This window comes from Scardinius erythrophthalmus (genome assembly GCF_964197995.2).
Source record: "Scardinius erythrophthalmus genome assembly, chromosome: 25".
Lineage (NCBI taxonomy): Eukaryota > Metazoa > Chordata > Actinopteri > Cypriniformes > Leuciscidae > Scardinius > Scardinius erythrophthalmus.
In genome coordinates this window covers 22,634,152-22,655,916 of record NC_138245.1, presented here as the reverse complement: position 1 = coordinate 22,655,916, position 21,765 = coordinate 22,634,152, and the positions used below count along the sequence as shown (strand labels likewise).

Genomic DNA, 21,765 nt, shown 5'->3' with positions numbered 1-21,765 from the left:
CAGGAAAACTTAGGCCTAGACAATGTTTCACCTGCCTGTTTAAAAGTCTGCGCTGACAAACTGGCCCCAATCGCAAGACCTTCAACAGTTTCACTGGAGCAGTGTGAAGTTCCCTGCTGCTTCAAACGCTCCACTATCATTCCGGTCCCCCCAAAAAACATAATCACTGGACATAATGACTACAGACCTGTCGCTCTCACATTCATGGTCATGAAGTCATTTGAGAGACTGCTGTAGGCCTTGCTGAAAGACATCACTGGACCCGTGTTGGATCCTCTTCAGTTTGCCTACAAGGTCTGTGGATGATGCAGTCAACATGGTACTGCATTATATCCTGCAACATCTCGAAAGATCTGGGACTTACGCAAGGATCTTATTTATGGAATTCAGTTCGGCTTTCAACACCATCAGACCAGATCTACAAACTGACCCAGCTTTTTGTGGATCACCAGCTTTCTGACAGGTATAGGCATCAGCTAGTGAGACTGGGGAAACTCATATGCAGGACCCTCACAATCAGCACTGGTGCTTCTCAGGGTTGTGTCCTCTCCCCACTGCTCTTCTCGCTGTACAAAATTGACTGCACCTCCAAAGACCCCTCAGTCAAGCTTCTGCAGTTTGCAGATGACACATCAGTCATTGGCCTCATCCAGGATGGTGACGAATTTGCATACAGAAAAGAGGTTAAACAACTGGCTGTCTGGTGCAGTTATTACAACCTGGAGTTGAACACGCTCAAGAGTCAAGATGATAGTGGACTTCAGAAGGAACTGCTGTGGAAGCATTGGAGTCATTTAGGTTCCTGGGCACCACTATCTCTCAGGACCCCAGAGATGTGTCAGGATAGAGCATTACTGACAGACTGGGAAGAGTAAGTGTTTTTGAACATTCAAGCATGAAAACAAGACCCCAAAAACTAAATCAAGAAGTAAATGGCCATAATAAGTCCTATTTAAAATCATACAAGTTGACATTGATGAAAAAATAAGTTCTGCAATGACATTTGTAGGGAAATGGTTATGAACACTTGTTTTGGAGTATATTAGTAGATTTACTGGTTCTGTTTTGTTTAATAAAGAACAAAACAACTTGTTTGTGACTTGTTTCTAGAGAATCGCTTAAATCATGATTCAGTGAAAGTGACATGACGTGAAGGCCAAGTGTAGTAACCTTACAGTCTATGGTAGTAACCCATACTCAGAATTTGTCCTCTGCATTTAACCCATCCAAGTAAGTGCACACACATTAGGAGCAGTGAGTGAACACACACACAAACTGCAAACTGTGGATACACACACACACACACACGGAGAAGTGGGCAGCCATTTTGCTGCAGTGCCCGGGGACTCACTAATGCTCAAAAGGATAATATTAGTTTACCATGCTTGAATCTTATAGTGAAATATTTCAAAAGATTTGAATCACTGAGCAGATCAGATTGTGCAGTGACTGAACTACTGTTAAAGCTGAAACTTTTCCGTATAGGTCTATTTATTTTAATAATAATAGCCTACTAATAAATAAAGAAAAGGTAGCTATTATAGTTAATTTTTAATGAGAACAGAATCTGACACAAGCTTTTATGGTTGCAATTAGATTATTGTAAAAAAAAAAAAAAATTGATCATATTGCACTACCTGACAAGAGGTTCATTTAAAAAAAAGAAAAAAGAAAAATCATTCAATTCTTTCTGTAGGTGCCCATCGACCCTGTTTTCAGTGCTGGGCTGCCATCAAAGACCCGCCCACAGCTAAAACGCAATTGGTCAGAAGTAGAGAGTGGGAACCTGCTTTGGAATTTGATTGGTTGACTGAAGTTACTATTATAATCCCGACGGGTATATCTTGTAGTTCAACTGTAGTGTGTACGGCACGCTATGTCGAGTCAACAGGGGAATACAGGATTGGAGTAGTTTGTTACACCCGAAAAATATATGTAATATAGTAATTACACCAGAAAGTGGACTGCTGCATAGGAAAGAGAGAGAGCCTAGCCTAATGGTAAGGAAACGGAACTTTTTCTTGTTTGTCAAAATAACAAATGCTGGAATGTTACTGCATTGCTGAATTAGCTTAAAGAATGTTGTATATGACTACAGTAGGTAGAGCTGTATAAATGTAACAACATTATATATCAGTAGGCTATAACATGTCTCGTCTTTCTATCTTTATTATTAAACCTGTGAGTCTTTCTGTCATAAAGACATCAATTTAAAGATTGTGTGCCTATCTGGAAACTAATATTACAGAACAGTCCCTGTTGATAATGGTAATCACTTCTATTTGTTCTAATACTTTAAGTTACATTACTGTATATGCTGAGTTAAGTCAGTTCCGTGTGCTGCATTAGTTTGAACAGAGGTTACTTATTACCTATAAATCATCATGAGTGTTTCCGTATGGCAACAGTCACATCTGCACGCAGAGCAACAACAGGGCTGTAAACATGCACGGGCTGGCTTGTAACTCCTTCAGTCTTATGTTCTTTAAATAAAAGGATTAAGTTTAATGTTGATGTGCTTATGAGCAGCGTGCATCAAGGACATAAATACATTTTACTATACTGGTTTATATTAAATAGGCTACTGTTGATCAAGTAATAGCAAGTATGGTTACCAGCCTTCGGCCTGAATCCAGACACCGATTACAAGCTGTGCATTGACTGTGACATCATGTTTAGGCATGTCTTGCACCATTTCCTCTGGAGATTAAGTTGTCCAACGGTTGAAGTTTTTATCTGTAGTGTAATTCTAGAAAGGAAGACAACACCGGGGAATCTCTGACACCAGAAGTTGTGACCTTTGCCGTTATCATGAGACTTCTGGTGTCATAATGTTGTTCCAGAGCGGAGATCAGCATGTTGTTGTTGTTGGTCCTCTCGTCTGTATATTTCTGTCTTCGTAACCCTCCTTGATTCGGATGGGTTTCTACATTTAATAACACATGATTATGTCCTAACTGTTTCTGGTTGAATGACATTTGACACATTTGACATGTGTGATTTACTGGTTTGTTTGGTTAAAATTGGATCAGAGGGAGCCAGACTCTTAAAGGGATAGTTCACCCCCAAAAATGGATGAAAATTCTGTCATCATTTACCACCCTCATGTTGTTTCAAACCTGTTTGACTTACTTATACTTGACTTAAAAATAAAAAACAATCAAAATAAAATACTAAATAAAGATGAAATATTTTAAAGTATGCATGCATGTCATGTCTTGTGACTATATAACCAACACCAGATAACTGTGAATGTTGTTAAATCATTGACATATTAACATAAAATCTCATGCACTACTAAAAGTAAAAATTTAAGTTTTTTTTTTGTCAGCTGACAAAAAGAAACCCTCTAACCTGCTTTAAAATCCTGTCAGATAGGCTAATTTGACTTCAGACCACAATCCCCAAAATGTTAGCGTCTGATCCGAGTGTAATTTGAGATTGTAAATGAAACACTTGCTACTGAAAGTATTAATGGGGTGAGGATGATACTTACCACCAGGGAAAGTCCTCAAATAATGCATCACAACACTCAGATCATGTGTCAGTGTTACCAAGTATCAAACAAGTTTTACTGCTTTGCATAAAAATAAACACCTGAACTTTGATTCTCAGATTATTTTTCATATTATATGAATTATGTGGAATGACTTGTGTGAAAATATGTGTTATAAATTGGCATGTGAACAGAAATTAGGCCACATCCATGTCACTGATTCGGATGTGGAATGAAATGTGCTTTCTCTCTCACACATACTCTCAAATAGCGTGCATGCGCATTCACATATTAACACAGTGACAATCGAATGCTTTACTCATACCAGAGAAAGGCTTTCGTGCCTTATACAATTGGACGGTTCACAAGATCAGTGGCGAATTTCTGACTCATGGCTGTGGTTCACTGCCTCACTGAAAGGCAGCATTTGAGACTTAGTACAGGAATCTGGGCATATTTTGTATTGTGTCATTTACACCGTGTGACTTTCCTTTTTACCGAATCACATTCTTTATGAGCATGGAAAATGCAGGAATTGATCTCAGATCAGCTTTGTGTAAATACTAAAGCAGGGCAGGTTATAGGAAAGAGGCTATGAATCCATCACCACTGTTGATAGAATCAGCACTCAAGCTATTCTGTACACTTAGTTGCACCTTGCTTTGACCTGGGGCCGACAGATGGATGAGAAAACCCTCAAGGCAAAGCCCTAGACCGGATACAGGCAGGTCTCTGAGCCTCCAGTCAAACTTTCAGTGAGTCATGTCATTGGAAAGAGACGTAAAGGGAAGACTCCATTGTCATTGCCGGTCGCTGACATGCTGCTGGCTGCTACATGTCTGCACATCTGCTGGGGCAGACCCGCCAGGAAAGTGTCTATGAGTCTGTCTTTGGACAGAATTATGCCTGAAGTAGCCCATAAAACCCAGGAAGTGACATAACTTGAACCCTTTCCACAGCACAGCAAATGGGACGACAAATAAATAATCTTGTTCCATTTTCACGATTTACATACCATTACATACAATTATTGGAAATATTTACATTTATCAATGTCACAAACCAAGCTAGCTAGTGTGCTTAATTTAGGCTAAATTTGCAACCTGTTAAACAGTGTCATTTTTATTTCTTAAAATTAATATATTATTTATTTAATTTTTTACACAAAATTAAAAATTGTATTTAGATGTTTCAAATTTTGCTACAACAACAATATATATATATATATATATATATATATATATATATATATATATATATATATATATACAGGGTGGGCCATTTATATGGATACACCGTAATAACATGGGAATGGTTGGTGATATTAAAGTCCTGTTTGTGGCACATTAGTATATGTGAGGGGGCAAACTCCTCAAGATGGGTGGTGACCATCACATATACTAATGTGCCACAAACAGGACTTTAATATCACCAACCATTCCCATTTTATTACGGTGTATCCATATAAATGGCCCACCCTGTATATATATATATATATATATATATATATATATATATATATATATATATATATATATATATATATACAAAATATGATATGCTTGCATGTATGATTTAAGTATGGCTGTGACATTAGGTTGGGAGAGCTAAACAATCTTGAAACCTTTGGCTATAAATTCTTTTTTTTTTTTTTTTTTTTATATAAAATGAAGTATTCTGAGTTCGATGACAGAATCGTTTTAGTTCAAACTGTATCTCATAGTTTCCAAATGACATGACAAAATAGGCCCATAATACGTTTTCTGTAAATGCCAGAAAGACTTGTGCTTCCCGCGTTGGAAGAAATTCAGCCCTTTCTGTCAGTACCCTCATTTGTTAATCTCCCGCCCTGTCAGGGTCATCAAATGACAGAACTTTACCCCTCTGAGGGCGTGAGAAGTACGTCTGGCCAGCAATTCTATACAATATGCTAACTGTGCATCCCTGGGTGTGATTCTTTTTGGACTGGTCATGTTGTGCTTAATATTTTAACTCTGAAACTCTGAATTGTGTTTTATGTGCCTGGTTGAAATGGGGTTTGGCTGAAAGTGAACATATTTGTTTGCTGTTTGAGTACCACTGCTGACTCGAGCTGTTCAGATGCCACAGAAGCCTCATAGACTATTGGCTTCAACAAGACCGAAGACAATTGGTCTTTCATGAAGCCAGATGCCAGAAAGAAATTATATTATATTTTACAGAAACAGACATGCATTTTCTTCATGTCTGAAATCTTTTCATGAAATTAATAAAATGTTATGTGAATTAATTAACTTAATGATAAGAAAACCCCCATATATGTGTGTGTGTGTGTGTGTGTGTGTGTGTGTGTGTGTGTGTGTGTGTATATATATATATATATATATATATATATACAGTTCTGACTGGGACAGCAATATATGACTGTCATACTTAGAAAGTGACTTCTAATCTAGGCAGCTGAAGAACATATAATGGGCGTGACCTTGTACAAGTCCCGCCCTCTGTCCTAGAAAGTCCTATTGGTTGAATTGAAAGAGGGTGGGAACTCACCTCTAACAGTTTCCTCCCAGTTCTAAATGAAAGCCTATTGTGGAATGCACACATTCTCTCTTACATGCGTATACTCACACACCCTCACGTATGTTCACCAAGGTCCTCTCTTCTTCCTGTTTTTCACAAGTTCCTGCCTTTATGGTGACGCTAGTGTTGTCGCAGGCTAGAAGGAGTCAAGCTTCCCATGAATCCCTTGTTTAGGATTCCTAACTAGGAGGGCTGCGCTAAGGAAAGCTGAGAAGAGAGGTTTGAAATCTCTACACACGTTTGTTGTGAAGACCGAGCTGACCATGCTTTGAAGCTCATTTCCTTGGTGTAGCTGACGTTGGGGGGTTGTAAATCTGGCTTGGGAGGAGGTGAAAGCAGGGGGTGGAAGAGGAAACCCCATTCACACACAGATCAGAAGCACTCTGACACGCTGAGCAGAGAGAGCCTCCTCTAGTCCTTGGGGACGACTAGCTTCACAACCTTCTCCTGATGGAACTCACGAGAGTAAACATTCCCAGGATTCCCAAAAGCTGCTGAAACACCCTCGGAAGAGGAGATTTGGTTTAGTTATGGAATCACTGAGGGAATCTTTTCTTCATTTGACCTTTCAGATGTCTAGTTACAAACGGGCCACACTGGATGAAGAGGAGCTGTTGGACACCGACTCCGATGGGATCTACCACACCTCTACCATACCGGTGAGAGTTAATTTTTAAACTTTTTTTATAACTTCTGCTTCTTGATGTATGTGTATTGGAAAAGCTAGTGATCCGTTTGCTTGATACTTTACCAAACGTCTTTACCAAGTTACTTCCTTGTGCTTTTCATTTCAAACATCCGCTGTGTGTTAGCACTGTTGTATACAACTTTCTTCTTATACTGTTAAAAGCTTTTTTTCCCCAGAAGTGATTCTTCTGTTTGTGTTGTGTGAATACGCCTCACACTTCTGTTTACATTTAATTTTTTTTTTTGTAAAAGTCAATACAAATGCTAGCTCAAGTAAAATAATGTGCATGAACATTTAGAAATTATAAATTGTACTTGACATAATGATAGTTAAGCAAGATCAACAAATGATTTGGAAGGAATTTATTTGATAAATTTGGCAGAAACTGTAATATTGTGAAATATTATTACAATTTAAAGTAAAAAAAAAAAAAAACTTTTTCAGTAACCTTTCATTTCGAAGTTAAACAAGTAGAAGTCCAAATATGTTCTGGTCTTTTGTTTCTCGAACCAGAAATTCATTATCCTTTGACCGTTCCTAAAACATTTCTCTGGATCATCGAGAGTATTAAATGTTCTGGGTGCCTTTATTGAAAACATTTCACTCTCTTTGTTTTACTTTCTCCCTCTGCTCTCTCTTTTGGAGAGAGACCTGAGTTTGGCATTAGGGCTCATTGAAGCCACACAAAACATACCACCATGCATGTTACCTGGCATGCATCCAAACTAAGCTGAGTAATTGCACAGCTGGGCAGTTGGCCACTAAAAGTGACTTTTGAACTCTGTGAGCTCAGTAGGACTTAATCTGATTGACATTACAGAGATCATTTATTAAGTTTCTCTTGCACCTCTTCTGCCAAGAGCTGATCAATTATGAAATCCTCAAGCCTTATTTGATCAGTACAGAATCTAAATGAAAAGAGAATCAATCAGAGGAAAAGTTTAAAGCTTGAAGTTCGTAGCACATTGAACCCAAACTTTTGAACAGTAAATATGTCTATAATGTGGATAGTATGGTCTTGATAATTTTGCATAGGAGGTATACAGTGATATTCTTTTGACTTTGGTATCTAAAACTACAGTTTAGGTTATTGAGATCTTTTGAAACTAAAGGAGGCGTGCGAATGTCAATGCTAAAGGCTTCATTTGATGTAATTACTGTCTGAGAAAAACATTTGAGATATTAAAAAGATCTAGTTATGAATATTTCTTTCCAGCGGTTAGGTTTTGAATTGCACTGTGTTTGGCAGTACAGTGTTCAGACTTGGCAGTCTTTCCTAGAAGAGATCTTTTCCTAGAAAGTAGGAAGTTTATCACTGTGTTTTGTGGGTTAATTTCTCTTCTAAGTATTTAATGCTTAACCCGATGTTCATAACTGTTCCTGCTGTTCCTGGTTCAATACCAGTTATTCTCTGTGGACGGCATCTGTGCTATGCTGTCGATTACCACAGAAAATAATTGTGGTTACAGTAACACACTTACGATGAAAGTAAAGCAGGCCAGCTTTCCAGAGGGTTTAAAAGCAGAAATTTGAAGCTCATAGTTTTGTTACAAAACTTGCATGACTTTTTTGTGGGGGGTTGGGTGGGAGAATCATCCTCTCAGTCGTCATTTTTTAGGTGGGAAATATGATCTGTGTTTTGGTTTGGAGCAGAAAGACAATGATATTTGGTCCCACCAAAGTTTAATATTGTTGTTGGACATGATCATATATCATTTTCCCATTAAACATTATATAAAACCTGAAATAAAACCTGCACCACGATCACTCCTTTGGAATAGGTTTCAGTGTTATTTGCGTCATCTATGTATCATTGCTGATCTGAAGGGATATTTATTTCAGTCTTCACCTTTATTCTCTGATTATGTATCTGATTATCAGGTCGGGCTGCAGCGTGGTCTTGGTCTCCGGTGCTGGGCGGAGAAAACCCATGTTGAGAGGAAACTAGTGGTCATCGTGTGCGCTCTGTCCGTGGCCTTGTTCATCTGCATCGTGTCTTTGGGTCTGCGCTATAAAGAATGTGAGTGACTAGATCCTTTCAGTTGATGGTACAAATATTACATAAACGTGGTGTTAGTGTATTTGAAGGCAATAGCAAAACAAATACTGCATATATTACTTTATATAAGTATATTTTAATTAAATGTGTTTATAATAAGTATATAACAATGTATACTGTGTTTATAATATTATTTGAAAGTCTGCTTTTTCTGTACAAACCTGTAGTTGTTATGAGTCAAATCAGCATTTGCATAAAATAGTCCTTCCTGTTTTAGTTATCAGAGTACATACTTTTTTAATATGTACTAGGACTCTATATGCTCTGGACCTCATATAAGAAGCATTTACTCACTTTTATTGCAGCTCAAAGTTATTATTTTCAAGTGAACTGAATGCCACTTCCTGCTATTCAGCCATCCACTGTTGCCCAAGCATGACAAATCACTGTATAAAAGAAAAACGACTTTTTGCCAGACTGTTTACCTCTAATTTCCTCATCCTCTGTCAGGCCTATAGTTTCTTGGCCTTATCTCTCCAGATTAGGAGCTAGGGACACATCTTTTTGGGCCAAATGTTTTTCTTAGAAGAGCTTACAATGAATCTGTCGTAGCTGCATTCTCCACAAGCCAAATAAAACCAGTGCAAAATTATTTTCAATATTAAACTTAATACTGTAGTTGCGTAACCTCATTCAGTGGACTCATGCCCAGCCTCAAAGCCAAAGTGAAAACAAAGTAGTGCATGCTTATACATTGTTTTCTTAACATATCTTGTATATCCTGCGGGTTCGGGGTTATTTTGTACAAGCAAAATACCTTTTCACAGTTAAAGCGTGACTATTGGTGGTTGCAAATGACTAATTGCCATACACTGCTGGAGACTCATTGCATGGCCATTTGATCAGGATTCTGAATAGATACGGTCCTTTTCTCAGAAACCACATTTTGGCATTAGCCACTGATAAGTGAATAGTTCCAGATGGGCTCATGTCCTGGGATCTTCCTCAAAGAGACATTCAAAGCATATTTATGACGTGCAGCTTAAATGCAGTATGATGTACTGCACCGAAAGTGTAGCGCCCCCAAAATCCCAAGCTTTAACTTTTTTTGATTTACTTTTTCATGTAATTGCAGTGGGGATGTATATTTTAGTATTATCATGCATTGAGCCAGTACTGCACTTCATTTATGATTACCCTAGTGTAAGATATGCTGAGTGAAAGAGACATCGGGAAGACTTTCTAATCTTTTTGGCACATAAGGCATATATTGTAATGGATACAGCTGTATATTTATATACTTATATTGTTTTTAACAGCTCATCCGGGAATGTGCCTGTCAGAGCCTTGTGTTAGTGTGGCAAGTACAGTTATGGGGTCCCTCGATCGGTCGGTGGACCCCTGCCAGGATTTCTACAACTTTGCATGCGGGGGTTGGATGAGGAAAAACCCGCTGCCTGAGGGCAAGTCCCGCTGGGGTCCTTTCAGCAACCTGTGGGAACACAACATGGCCGTCATGAAGAACTTATTAGGTAAGAAACGCAGTTCAGGGAGATCAAACCACAAAGTATGGCCTGATATACTGTATATGAAACAACTTACCATTTTTATGATGTCCTCTTATGTTCTTAATTGGATTTTGAATCCTGGATTTTTTAATGGGGTCTCAGACTTTTAGGCTCTGCTGTATAAAGCAGTAATGAAGTTCCATCCTGAAAGGCTTCTACCAACTTACAGGCTTCGTTTCACTTCGCTTTAAAGGTTCTTGAAATTTAATTTTTCTTAATTTGTTGAATTCAGAGAATACCAGCATGAAGAGCCTGACCAAAGCGGAGGAAAAAGCCCAGTGGTATTACCAAGCTTGTATGAACGAGAGCAAAATCGAAGAGCTTGGGGCAAAACCACTTCAGGATCTCATCAATCAGGTGACCTTAGATACAGGAATAAACCCAGTCACTTTATTTAACAATATGAAACTCAAAAGATCTGTTGTAAATATATCAGCCTCAATGAAAACTTGCCTTTTCTATTATTCTGGGATATAATTCTTAATAACCGAACGTTGTTTTTCCAGACAGGAGGTTGGGGCTTGAAAGACCCGTGGGAGAAAGATAACTTCCAGGAGGTTTTACGGACTGTGTCAGCCAACTTCCGAACCTCCCCCTTTTTCACTGTTTTTGTCAGCACAGACTCAAAAAGCTCCAACAGCAACATCATCCAGGTGGGAACACTTATGGATATGTTTTTTATCACCATAACATGGATTCTTAAATGTCTAGGGAAACTCCTCACTGTTCTAGATACCATATTTTGATTTAAAATAGCTGTCAGAATAAATTATATCATGCTATTTATCATGATGCATGTCACTGTAGCTCAGCTTGTTGATTCCCGTTTTTCCACAGGTGGATCAGTCAGGATTGGGACTTCCCTCCAGGGAATACTATCTCAATAAGACAGCCAATGAAAAGGTAAACAAAGAGACCCAATGTTGTTCATGAACGTTGGTAGTGTTTTGCCGTGGGCTACAGCTTGTGTTGTTATTTCTTCTTTAGTATTTAAAAGCATATTTGAACTTCTTGGTGGAGCTCGGGATTCTTTTGGGCGGATCAGAGGAGACCTCTCAAAAGATGATGCTGGAGATCATAGACTTTGAAACGGCCCTGGCAAACATCACGGTCCCTCAGGAAAATCGACGTGACGAGATGAAAATTTACCATAAGATCCAAGCCAAAGAGTTAGCTGTGAGTACTGCGTGGTTACTCTACTACTGAAATCTGTGGTTCTTTACGAACCAAAAATGGTCACAGGTCTGTTCTGATAGGGTCGTAAATGGAAAGGCTAATAATTAAATGCATAGTAATGATTGAAAAATATTGCAAATGAGGACAAAATGTTTTCTATAATTTTGCTGTTGCAGACTAAAACCCTGCCACTTGGTTAAATTTGTTAAATTAGCCGGATGCTAACATGAGCAGGTTGCCTGACAATGGATAAACATTTATACTGACTACAAATTGTTTTGTACAGAAAAATTATTAAAAGTTATGAGTTTTTTTGTTCAGCGTCTACTACCATTTAAAAGTTTGTGGTCAGTAAGATTTTTTTTCATGTTTTTGAAAGTAGTCTCTCATGTAAAACAATCGAAAATACTGTAAATCAGTATTACTGTGAAATATTATTACAATTTAAATGAACTGGTTTCTGTTGTAATATATTTTAAAATGTAATTTATTCCTGTAATGGCAAAGCTGAATTTTACCATGAGACACAACATTTCTTTGTTACAAAGTCTTTACTGCATTTTTTTTTATCAATTTAACACATCCTTACTGAATAACGTATTAATTTCTTTAAAAAATGTAAATAAATCATACTGACCCAAAACTTTTGACCAGTAGTACATGTCATGTTTCGTATAGTTGTGAAGTTGTTATGGCGTCCTGTTGAAAATCTGGGTCTCGAAACAAAACCACTCAACATGCTCTCAAATGCTGTGATTATTAAAATGGGAGTAACAATTTCAGAACATTTACTCTGCTGAGCACAAATAAAGGATTCTTTCATAAGTCAAATGATGTTTTTGCCTGTGAGCTGGGATATCAGTCATGTGTTTGTGTCTGTGCTTTAGACGTTGGCACCGGCAGTAGATTGGATTCCTTTCCTCTCTGCAGTCTTCGCCCCTGTTGCCCTAAATGACTCTGAACCGGTGGTTGTATACGCTAAAGAATACCTCCAGGAAGTCTCTGAGCTCATCAGCAACACCAACAAGAGGTAAACCAACATTAGCCAGAGTTAGCCAGCTAGGCTGTGTGGGTTTGTGGGCGAGACCATTACCCCTTTTCCAACAGAATGGTTCGAAGCCAGAGCCTGTTCTTGGCCAGGAGCCTGTCGCAAACCGGGCACACGCTGACGTAAATATGCAATGTGTTGATCACTTGACTATAACCCATCTAAAAAAATATTGCGCATTGTTTGTGCAAGCAGTGCAGCTCTTCTGTTTTGCCGTTCACAGTACCGGGAGTGATTCTAGTGAACCGGCAGCTTGCATAAACTCTCATCTGGCCTTTTCAGAGATAAATTGAAACTGAAATCGTTGATTCACTCTCTCTCTCTCTCGCATGTTGGGTCTCTTTCGCGAGCATTTATATTTAGATATAAAGAGCAATGTTATTCGATTGCTCAACTAGACAGCGGCAGCATTTCTCCACCCCGGGAACCCGCACCGGAACCGTGTTGGTGGAAAATGGGTATATGTACAGACCTGTAGAAAAATCACATTCTCCTTTGTGAAATTATCTGTTAGCTAAGATCAAAGCTAATGTGTCTCCCCCAGTGTCTTGAATAACTACATGATCATGAAAGTGGTGCGGAAAATGGTGTCCATCTTAGACCAGAGGTTCCAAGATGCGGAGCAGCGCTTCCTTGAAGTCATGTACGGCACCAAGAAGGTGAGAAACAAAGATCAAAGCTGCCATCTGTCAGCCCAAGGCACCGCTGTCACTGAAAGAGTCATCAATGATCCTTCAAATATCAAATAACAAAGTCATGTTTTTCACATTTACCTTTCTTTTTCTGTTTCCCTACCTATCATACATGATTTCAATTTCCTATAGTTGAGATTTAAAGGATATTATTCATTTTATTGAATTTTTTTTATTGCATAAGTTAAAAGAAATAGTTCATCCCAAATTTTGTCATCATTTATTCCGCCTCGTGTCATTCTAAAACCATGTGACCTTCTGGACATGTTTATGCATAATCATACTGCCAAACTAGAAAGAGCACAATAAAATATCATAAAAGCGGTCCATAAGACCATGCTCTGTGTTTTAAGTCTTCTGAACTTAACATTTGCCATCTATCTATGATTTGACAGAATCCAAATGTCATTGATTGTCATCAAAATTAATACTTCTATTCAGCAAGGACCCTTAAATTGGTCAAAAGTGACAGTAAATACTTTTATTAAAAATATATATTTCAAATAAATGCTGTTTTTCTATTTATCAAAAAATAGAATATATCAAATTTTCCACTTTTTTTTTGCAGCACATCTGTTTTCAGCATTGACGATAAGAAATGTATCTAAAGCATCAAATCAAATGATTTCTGAAGGATCATGTTGTCACAAGACATGTAGTAATGTAGTATATTGTCGTACATGTAGTATATTAAATTTAAAAATGCATTAATGTTTTACAATATTACTGTTTTTACTATATTTTGATCAAATAAATGGTGAGCATTAAACAACTTTGTTCAAAAACATTACAAAATTGTACATACCTCAAACTTTTGAATGGTAGTGTAGTTGTATAAAATATATTTGGTGTGGTGCTTAGAAACACTTGAAACACAAAATTAATAAAATATTATTAATTTTGGGGGGTGAACTATTCCCCTACACTGATTCTTCGTCTTGCAAGGATCGTTTGATGCAAAAAATCATTTTATATTCTAAAACTAAATTACCCAAATATTAAACTATTCAGTGTGCTTAGTCAGCATGAAAGGCAATAGAGGGAAATGTGATCAGTTGCCCTTGTCCTCTCTCCTCTGCTCTCCGTCTTTTCATTTTCTCTACTGGTATCAGAGTTGGTGTGTATGGAGAGGCGGTGTGTTGTTCTGCAGGGAGCCTGGTTATATAGACTCTTATCAGGAGGAGATCCTGTTGTCCTGGCCTCTTTTTCCACTGGGGTCAGGCTGAAATAACAAACCAAAGACTGAGCCTTGGGCGATGTGTGTATGCGTGATGGGTTATGATAAGAGATAAAGAGAGGGTCCATAAGGACGGTCACCTTCAGCACAACTTGGTATTTTAGTGTCGCTATAACTTTTATTATTGCATTTAAAGTGATAGTTCAACCAAAAATGAAACTTCCTGTCATCATTTACTCAACCTCATGCCATTCCAAACCTGTAGGACTTACTTTCTTCTGAGGAACATAAATGTTGACTCCGCTTTCTGTCATACAATGAAAGTGAAATATGACATGGAGCTGTCAAAGCCCAAAAATGACAAAAAGCACCATAAACGTATTGTTAAGTAATCCATGTAATGTCTGTGTTGGATTCCAAAGCTCTTGAAGTCGCATAACAGCTTAAAATACTAAAAATAAGCCATTATTCACTGATAATCTTCACATCTGCTGTCATCATTTATTCACCTTGTCATTCCAAACCTGGATCACAGAATTTTCATTTTTGTCTGAACTATCCCTTTAAAGTTACTATAAAATGACTTCAATAGTTAGTTCACCTAAAAATTCAAATTCTGTCATTAATTACTCACCCTCATGTCGTTCCAAACTCTTAAGACTTTCGTTCATCTTCGGATCACAAATTAAGAATTTTTTTGATGAAATCTGAGAGCTTCCTGTCCTTACATTGACAGCCACACAACTACCACTTTGACGCTTCAAAAAGTTCATAATGAGATCGTAAAACGGATCCATAATTGAGCGATTTAGTCCAAATTTCCTGAAGATACTCAATTGCTTTTATATGATGAACAGATTTAATTTAGGCTTATTTAAGCGAATATACGTGTATATATATGGTTCACGTCAAGGGTCACCCCAGGTCACCCTTCACTCATTGCATTTTGTTCTTTTAAATGCTGTTCTTTTGAACTTTATATTCATTCAGGAACATGTATCATTGTTTCACAGACATTTTCACTTAATGTCTCATTTCCTTTAAAAACCAAAACTCCATTTTACCCACAAAGTCTTTCATTGTGAGCTGTAAGCCGTTATCTCTAGAGCCTCCGTTTCTAAACAAGAGATGGGAAGTTGAATGGGTGACAAGACATGTCCTGTTGCTGCCCGCATATGGGCGTCATATTCAAGGAACCTCTAGGAGAACAATGTAATGTTTTGCTGATGAAGTGAAAAAAAACTTCTGTTTACCTTGTTACATTCACATTTGTTAGTCTAAAATGTCTTCATTTTAGATAATTTCTTCAAATGCTAATTCCCCTGTTGCGCACATGGAAACTAGACTTTGTGTAGCTCCAGAAGTTCAAGTCTGGATGCTCTGTAGATTGTTTGTGAGATGTCACATTGAGAACATTATCGAGGATGCTAGTTGTTTATATATCACCTTTGTGTTTTCCAGAGCTGCACGCCACGCTGGAAACTTTGCGTCAGCGACACGGACAGCGCTCTGGGCTTTGCTCTCGGGGCACTCTTTGTCAAAGCTACTTTTTCAGAAGACAGCAAAGCTTTTGTGAGTATCTTGTGATGTTTTGCATGCCATCCCTGTCTTTTCCTCCAGGCCTATAAACTATATTCTCTCCTGATGTGTTTGTCAGGTTGAAGATATGGTCTCAGAGATCAAATGGGCCTTTGAAGACAGTCTGAAGACTGTCGGATGGATGGATCCCGAGACAAAAAAAGCCGCCAAAGAAAAGGTGGGAACCGACAACACGATCCCAAATGTTTTCCACCACTTTTGCCCACAGGGATGGATCTTGCTGAAATCAACACCTATCTAATACGTCAGGCTTTTCCCATTTTGAATTGGCATTAGTTTTAGAAATAGTGAATGTTTATCATTTTCATTATTTTTTGCCTGGTGGTCAATAAAAATGGCTAAAAATATCCCATAGAGATACTTTAAAGGTTGAATATAACTACCAGAATACCAGAGACACTATTTTGACCAGAGGGCTCTTTTGTCCAAGAAATCATACAAATAAATCCAATCCGTTATACTGCAAAAATCCCTACATAAAGGTTTTTATGCTTGTTGATGCTCTGTAATGCCACCTGGTGTTGAAGCCTAAACTACGCTCTTATAATGTCACTTAAAATATTTATTTCCTTTTTCTCATCTAGGCAGATGCAATATACAACATGGTTGGTTATCCAAAATTTATTATGAACCCCAAAGAACTGGACAAGGTGTTTAATGATGTATGTATACATTTTGTTCATTTCTGTTTGGTTTTGGTTCATGGAAAAATGTCTTTAATGTAGTAGTGTCTGAACTAAAATCTCGGGCCCTCAAACTGTGTATCAGTTTGATGTTGTTTCAGAGCTTTACTTTCAAAACGTCATGAATTATTACAACTTCTCTGCACGAGTGACGGCTGATCAGTTGAGAAAAATCCCCAACAGAGATCAGTGAGTATCAGTCCAACTCACACATCTCTTAAAGGGATAGTTCACCCAAAAATGAAAATGGTCATCTTTTACCAGTGTTATTTTAGTATTATTTATATACTATTATAGTACAGTCAAGTCATTGTTTTTTTCTTACGTTTCTCTCTGCGTACAGATACACAGTTTGTTTAAAACTACCCCAATGTCAGTTTATGTGTATGCCAGTGAACATTCAAGTCATTATGTTTTTCTTTCTTGCTTTTCTCTCCGCGTACAGATGGAGTATGACTCCACCAACAGTTAATGCCTACTACAACCCAACAAAGAATGAGATAGTTCTTCCAGCAGGCATTCTGCAGGCTCCCTTTTATAACCATGCTTGGCCAAAGTAAGAATCTCCCACTAACAAAACCTCACCAGCTTATTTAACCTCTTGCTTGGGTTTTTAGAAAGAGGCGGACGTTACATCACTTATCTCATCCTATTGTGTATCTGTTGTTTTCTAGAGCGATGAATTTCGGTGGTATAGGAGTGGTTATGGGGCATGAACTCACCCATGCCTTTGACGATCAAGGTAACAAAATGATTCTGAAAATGAATCAGATGGTTAGGTCTTCAGTATGTAAAATTCAGTCACTTGCTGAAGAGTCAAGTGTGCCACTGATTCATTATTGCAGAGTTACATAACCACAGGAGAAACTATATACCTGAGTGGCTGGTAATAGTGAATATGTCTCACACATCATTAAATGAGTATTAAATTACTAATAAAAAATATTAAATAAATATTAGACCATCAAAATACGTGTCTCACTATCAATCAATTTTTAGAACCTCAGTCTAGCAAGTATTATTAGTAATTAATAACATAAAAAATGTTAGAAAAAATTCTTTTTACAATATTTGTATTATCAATACTAAAAACTTGAAGAAAAAAAAATACAAAAAGTTGTGGGAAAGTATTTCCTACTTTCCTATGTTAAATATTAGTCATGCTTCAATGCTTTGATATTTTATTAATATTGATATATACATCTAATAAATTGTATTTGTTTAATTTATAATTTAATATAATATAATTGTATTGTCCTGTATGATTTGTAATACTGTCAAATTGTTGATAAGTACTTGCATCAGCTTTTATTACAGATCTATAATGCTGTAATGTGTATGTGACCATTTATCAATATGTGTGTGTTTTAAACATGTCCAACAGGAAGAGAGTATGATAAGGATGGGAATTTGCGTTCATGGTGGCAAAATTCTTCAGTGGACGCTTTTAAACTCCAGACCCAGTGCATGGTGGAGCAGTACAGCAACTACAGTATAAATAAAGAACCTCTGAACGGGAAACACACTTTGGGAGAAAATATCGCTGACAACGGAGGCCTGAGGGCAGCTTATAAGGTTTGTGAAGATCCTGTTGTGGAACAAGACTTTGCAGGAACTAGAATCGATTTAATTCAATCAACAGATTTGTTTGGTTCATCAGAGAGTTATAAAGAGATGAGACGCCAGTGGTTACTTTCCATAACACGACAACAGCCACGGCGAATGACGTATGAGAATCTGATACGAAAGGCATTACGATCTCTATATGTCTCTCGTTGGCGGCTTTGATAGCTTTGGGACCGTCGTGATCCCGTCTCACTGAAAAGCCTCGCAGTGCAACAGGTGGCTCGGAATGGGTCGCTCTACCTCCAGCCGCTCGGATTCTTTCCGTTGGCTGAAAAGTCATAGGTTACAGAGCAGATGAGCAAAGCATATGGCCGGAGAAGACCCTGCGTTAACCTCTCAGATGGAGAGGAAAATAACGGTTGACACGAGGGCGCTGTTTATTTGTGATCTCAGCATGCAGTGTAGCATGCAGAATTATTAGCGGACTAATGTTATCACACTTGCCTTGCAGGCTTATGTAAACTGGATCGAGAAGAATGGTGAGGAGGCCACCCTGCCTGCCCTTGGAATGACCAATCATCAGCTGTTCTTTGTGGGATTTGCTCAGGTTTGTGCCTCAAAAATGTTTGCTTTGAATGTTATCTGTGATGTTACACTCGTTTTAAAGGGTTTAGTTGTTTTACTGCCCACAACCTTTGCACTTCAAAGTCTCTTTTCTCTGCTTTTGAACGATTGGTTTGCTTAGGCAAGAATCAATATTTCTTTTCCTCATAGTTTGATTTGAAGATTTACCTCTGATGTGGATTGTTAAAGTGAGGTGTGCGTAGCCTATGCTATTACTTGGACTTAATAATATTCGCCTGACAGACAAAAAGAAAAAATTCTGTATTTTCATATAAAAATTGCAGACATAATTTTAAAGGTGGGACCCCATGCTTTAGGGCTTAGAATATCTCTATATTTTTTATAGGGGCTCCTTTTGGCTCAATGAGCAACAAATAAAAATATTTTGGTTAACTGTAAAAAAAGTGAAACTAAAATACATTTTTATGACTCATTATTTAAAATAAAAAAAAACATATTTTAGGCATAAAATATTATTTAATTTTATTTTTTAATACAATACATATTATAATACATCAATATTATAATACATAACCTGTGTTAAACATAAAAATGCAACAAGAGAGCAACTTGACCGTTAACTGTAAAATAAATAAATAACTGGAAAAACTTAAATTAATTTTCATGACTCAAACCATCTAAAAAATAAATAAAAATATTGTATCCATGAAATATCTAATTTGAGAGAGAGAGAGAGAGAGAGAGATCTTTCGACAAGAGAGATCTTTTCGTAAATGTTGAAGTTAACATTAACAAATGCTTTAGAATTATTTGTCATTATTAGGCATAAAATATTATATATAAAATATGATTATTTTTATGTGAACTAATTTAAACAAATGGAACCTTACTGTAAAGTGTTTAAATTTTAGTTTTTTTTTTACATATTGTATATTATAATACTTCATATCTTTAAAACCTGCCTATATTAAACAATATGCAGCTGCAGATAGTAACAACTAGACTGCGATGACAAATTTAACAGCATTAAACAATTTTAAACATTTTGAATAAGCCAGTTTAATTCAAAAATTCTACATTCTAATACTAATATTTTAAAGTATTAGTTTAAAATAAAATCAAAACTAATACTGAAACTAAAAAAACAAACTAAGAACTAACATCGATGGAGTAAAAACTAATGAAAATTAAACTAATTTCAAAATAAACATTTTAATAAAAAATAAATAAAAATGATTAAATTTTAAAATATAATACCCACAACACATCATGGCAGTCACTTTTATCTGTGACTTTTGCACAGACAAACAACACTATCTGGTTATATCCTATTGGTCTCTTTGTTTCCTTTTTTGTAGGTGTGGTGTTCAGTTCGGACACCTGAAAGCTCTCACGAGGGCGTTATCACCGACCCCCACAGTCCATCACGTTTCCGGGTCATTGGCACCATCTCCAATTCTCATGAGTTCTCCAAGCACTTTGGCTGCAAGGCAGACTCACCCATGAACCCCAAGCAGAAGTGTGAGCTGTGGTGACAGGGACTGGAGCTGGAGCGAGCAAGGTGGCGAAGCGACCGCTGTTATCACTCAAAATATGCCAAACGTCCATCTCAGGTTGCCTAATCTAGACTGCCAGAAAAGCTGGTGGACTTAAAATGGACTACATGTTTTCCAGCAATTATTTGCCTCTTAATGAGGAGTGGGTGTAAATAATGACTCCATGGACATCTATATAATGGAGTTTTATTCTTATCATTCAAAACACTGGAAGTTAGTGGTTAAATGCAATGAGAGAAGGAATTGCTACTTTTGCAAATATGTTTTGAATATGTGCCTTTTTAGCAAATGCTTTTATTTTTCTAATGGGAAATACTATTTATGTCCTCTGTATTACGTTGTTGGTGTTTTTCTTTGTCTGTAATGTTTGCCAATTCTTATGCACAACACATTGTGCAATATTGTTAAATAACTTTACTCACATTTTAATTCATGGTTAACAAGATTTATACAAGATCACGTCCTATTTGTTGAATTTGCCTGTGTAATATTAACTTGAACTCAGGCACATGATCAGATTTTATAATCCTTATTCCAATGTAATTCTAATGATGTTAATTGAAGAATACATATGTGAGCAGTTTTCCCACTGTTTTCATTGGATTTGTTTTTAGACCATTAGACCAAGAAAGTGCCTTTGAAACTATGCAAATGACTTGTTGGGAAAAATGTTTGCTTTACACACAGATTCCAACTGCCCCCTCCACAATCAAAATAAATAAGAAACGTGTGTAACAATATACAGTAAGGTTTCATTTGTTAACATTAGATTTGTGATTTGTAGTTCGTCCCTCCGTTCCCCTGCAAACATGACCGACAGATGGCGCCACATTCACACATATTAATGGAAACAAAAAAGCCTGTCAAAGATTTGCTAATGTTCTTATTATTAAGCTTATCTAAACCCAGTATACATACTCAACAACATAAGCAAGGGTATATATCTCATAAACACTGAATTTGACAAAAAGCCTTCATCAAATATACGAAATACTGCAACCAAAATCTGGGCGGGACCTTTTTTTTTCCACTTTTTTTTTTTTTTACAAAAGGTGAAATTGCAGACTTATATGCAGTAATCATATACTGCGTATGATTCATTCATTTCTTATACTGAAGATTGATGGCTTGGAATGTAACAGAGATGCCATTCATTGTGTGAAACAGTGCAGGCGAGGGGCGGGCGACTGCCTTTATGACGTCACTCTGATTGGCGTATTGCGATGTCCCATTCGCGAACGAGTCGTTCACAAAACAAAATGAATCATTCTGAGCGGCTGTCGAATCAACAACTCACGGACTAGTAATTGAACCAAGAACATATTTCGAATTTGGCTGATGTGGCAAAAAAGTTAATTTAGTAGCCGAAT

The 21,765-nt window shown here is 37.2% G+C and overlaps 2 protein-coding genes across 3 annotated transcripts in view; one reads left to right on the top strand and one right to left on the bottom strand.

The window, feature by feature from the left end:
• alpl (alkaline phosphatase, biomineralization associated) overlaps positions 1-2,726 on the bottom strand; it is a 29,242-nt gene extending 26,516 nt beyond the window's left edge. The window contains exon 1 of the mRNA XM_081358374.1: positions 2,616-2,726. The gene's annotated coding sequence lies outside the window, so the exon portion shown is untranslated. The remainder of the gene's footprint in view (positions 1-2,615) is intronic.
• On the top strand, positions 1,827-21,135 carry ece1 (endothelin converting enzyme 1). 2 transcript variants are annotated; one of them, XM_081358371.1, is made up of 19 exons: positions 1,827-2,000; positions 6,631-6,717; positions 8,628-8,766; positions 10,065-10,277; positions 10,546-10,670; positions 10,820-10,966; positions 11,151-11,216; positions 11,301-11,489; positions 12,377-12,519; positions 13,082-13,196; positions 15,868-15,978; positions 16,064-16,162; positions 16,590-16,667; positions 16,774-16,877; positions 17,134-17,244; positions 17,363-17,430; positions 18,073-18,263; positions 18,766-18,861; positions 20,198-21,135. In XM_081358371.1, the coding sequence occupies exons 1-19, from the start codon at positions 1,998-2,000 to the stop codon at positions 20,372-20,374; spliced, it is 2,262 nt and encodes a 753-aa protein (XP_081214497.1). In that variant the 5' UTR covers positions 1,827-1,997; the 3' UTR covers positions 20,375-21,135. The 2 variants fall into 2 exon arrangements, with proteins under 2 accessions (XP_081214497.1, XP_081214498.1); XM_081358372.1 differs by lacking the exon at positions 1,827-2,000 and having other exon boundaries at positions 6,084-6,717.
• Positions 21,136-21,765: the final 630 nt, after the last annotated feature.

Coding starts and splice junctions, on each gene's coding strand:
- ece1 (XM_081358372.1), top strand. CDS start 6,589: ATGGAATCACTGAGGGAATCTTTTCTTCATTTGACCTTTCAGATGTCT. Junction 8,767..10,064: donor GGGTCTGCGCTATAAAGAAT/GTGAGTGACTAG, acceptor TGTTTTTAACAG/CTCATCCGGGAATGTGCCTG. Junction 18,862..20,197: donor TCTTTGTGGGATTTGCTCAG/GTTTGTGCCTCA, acceptor CCTTTTTTGTAG/GTGTGGTGTTCAGTTCGGAC.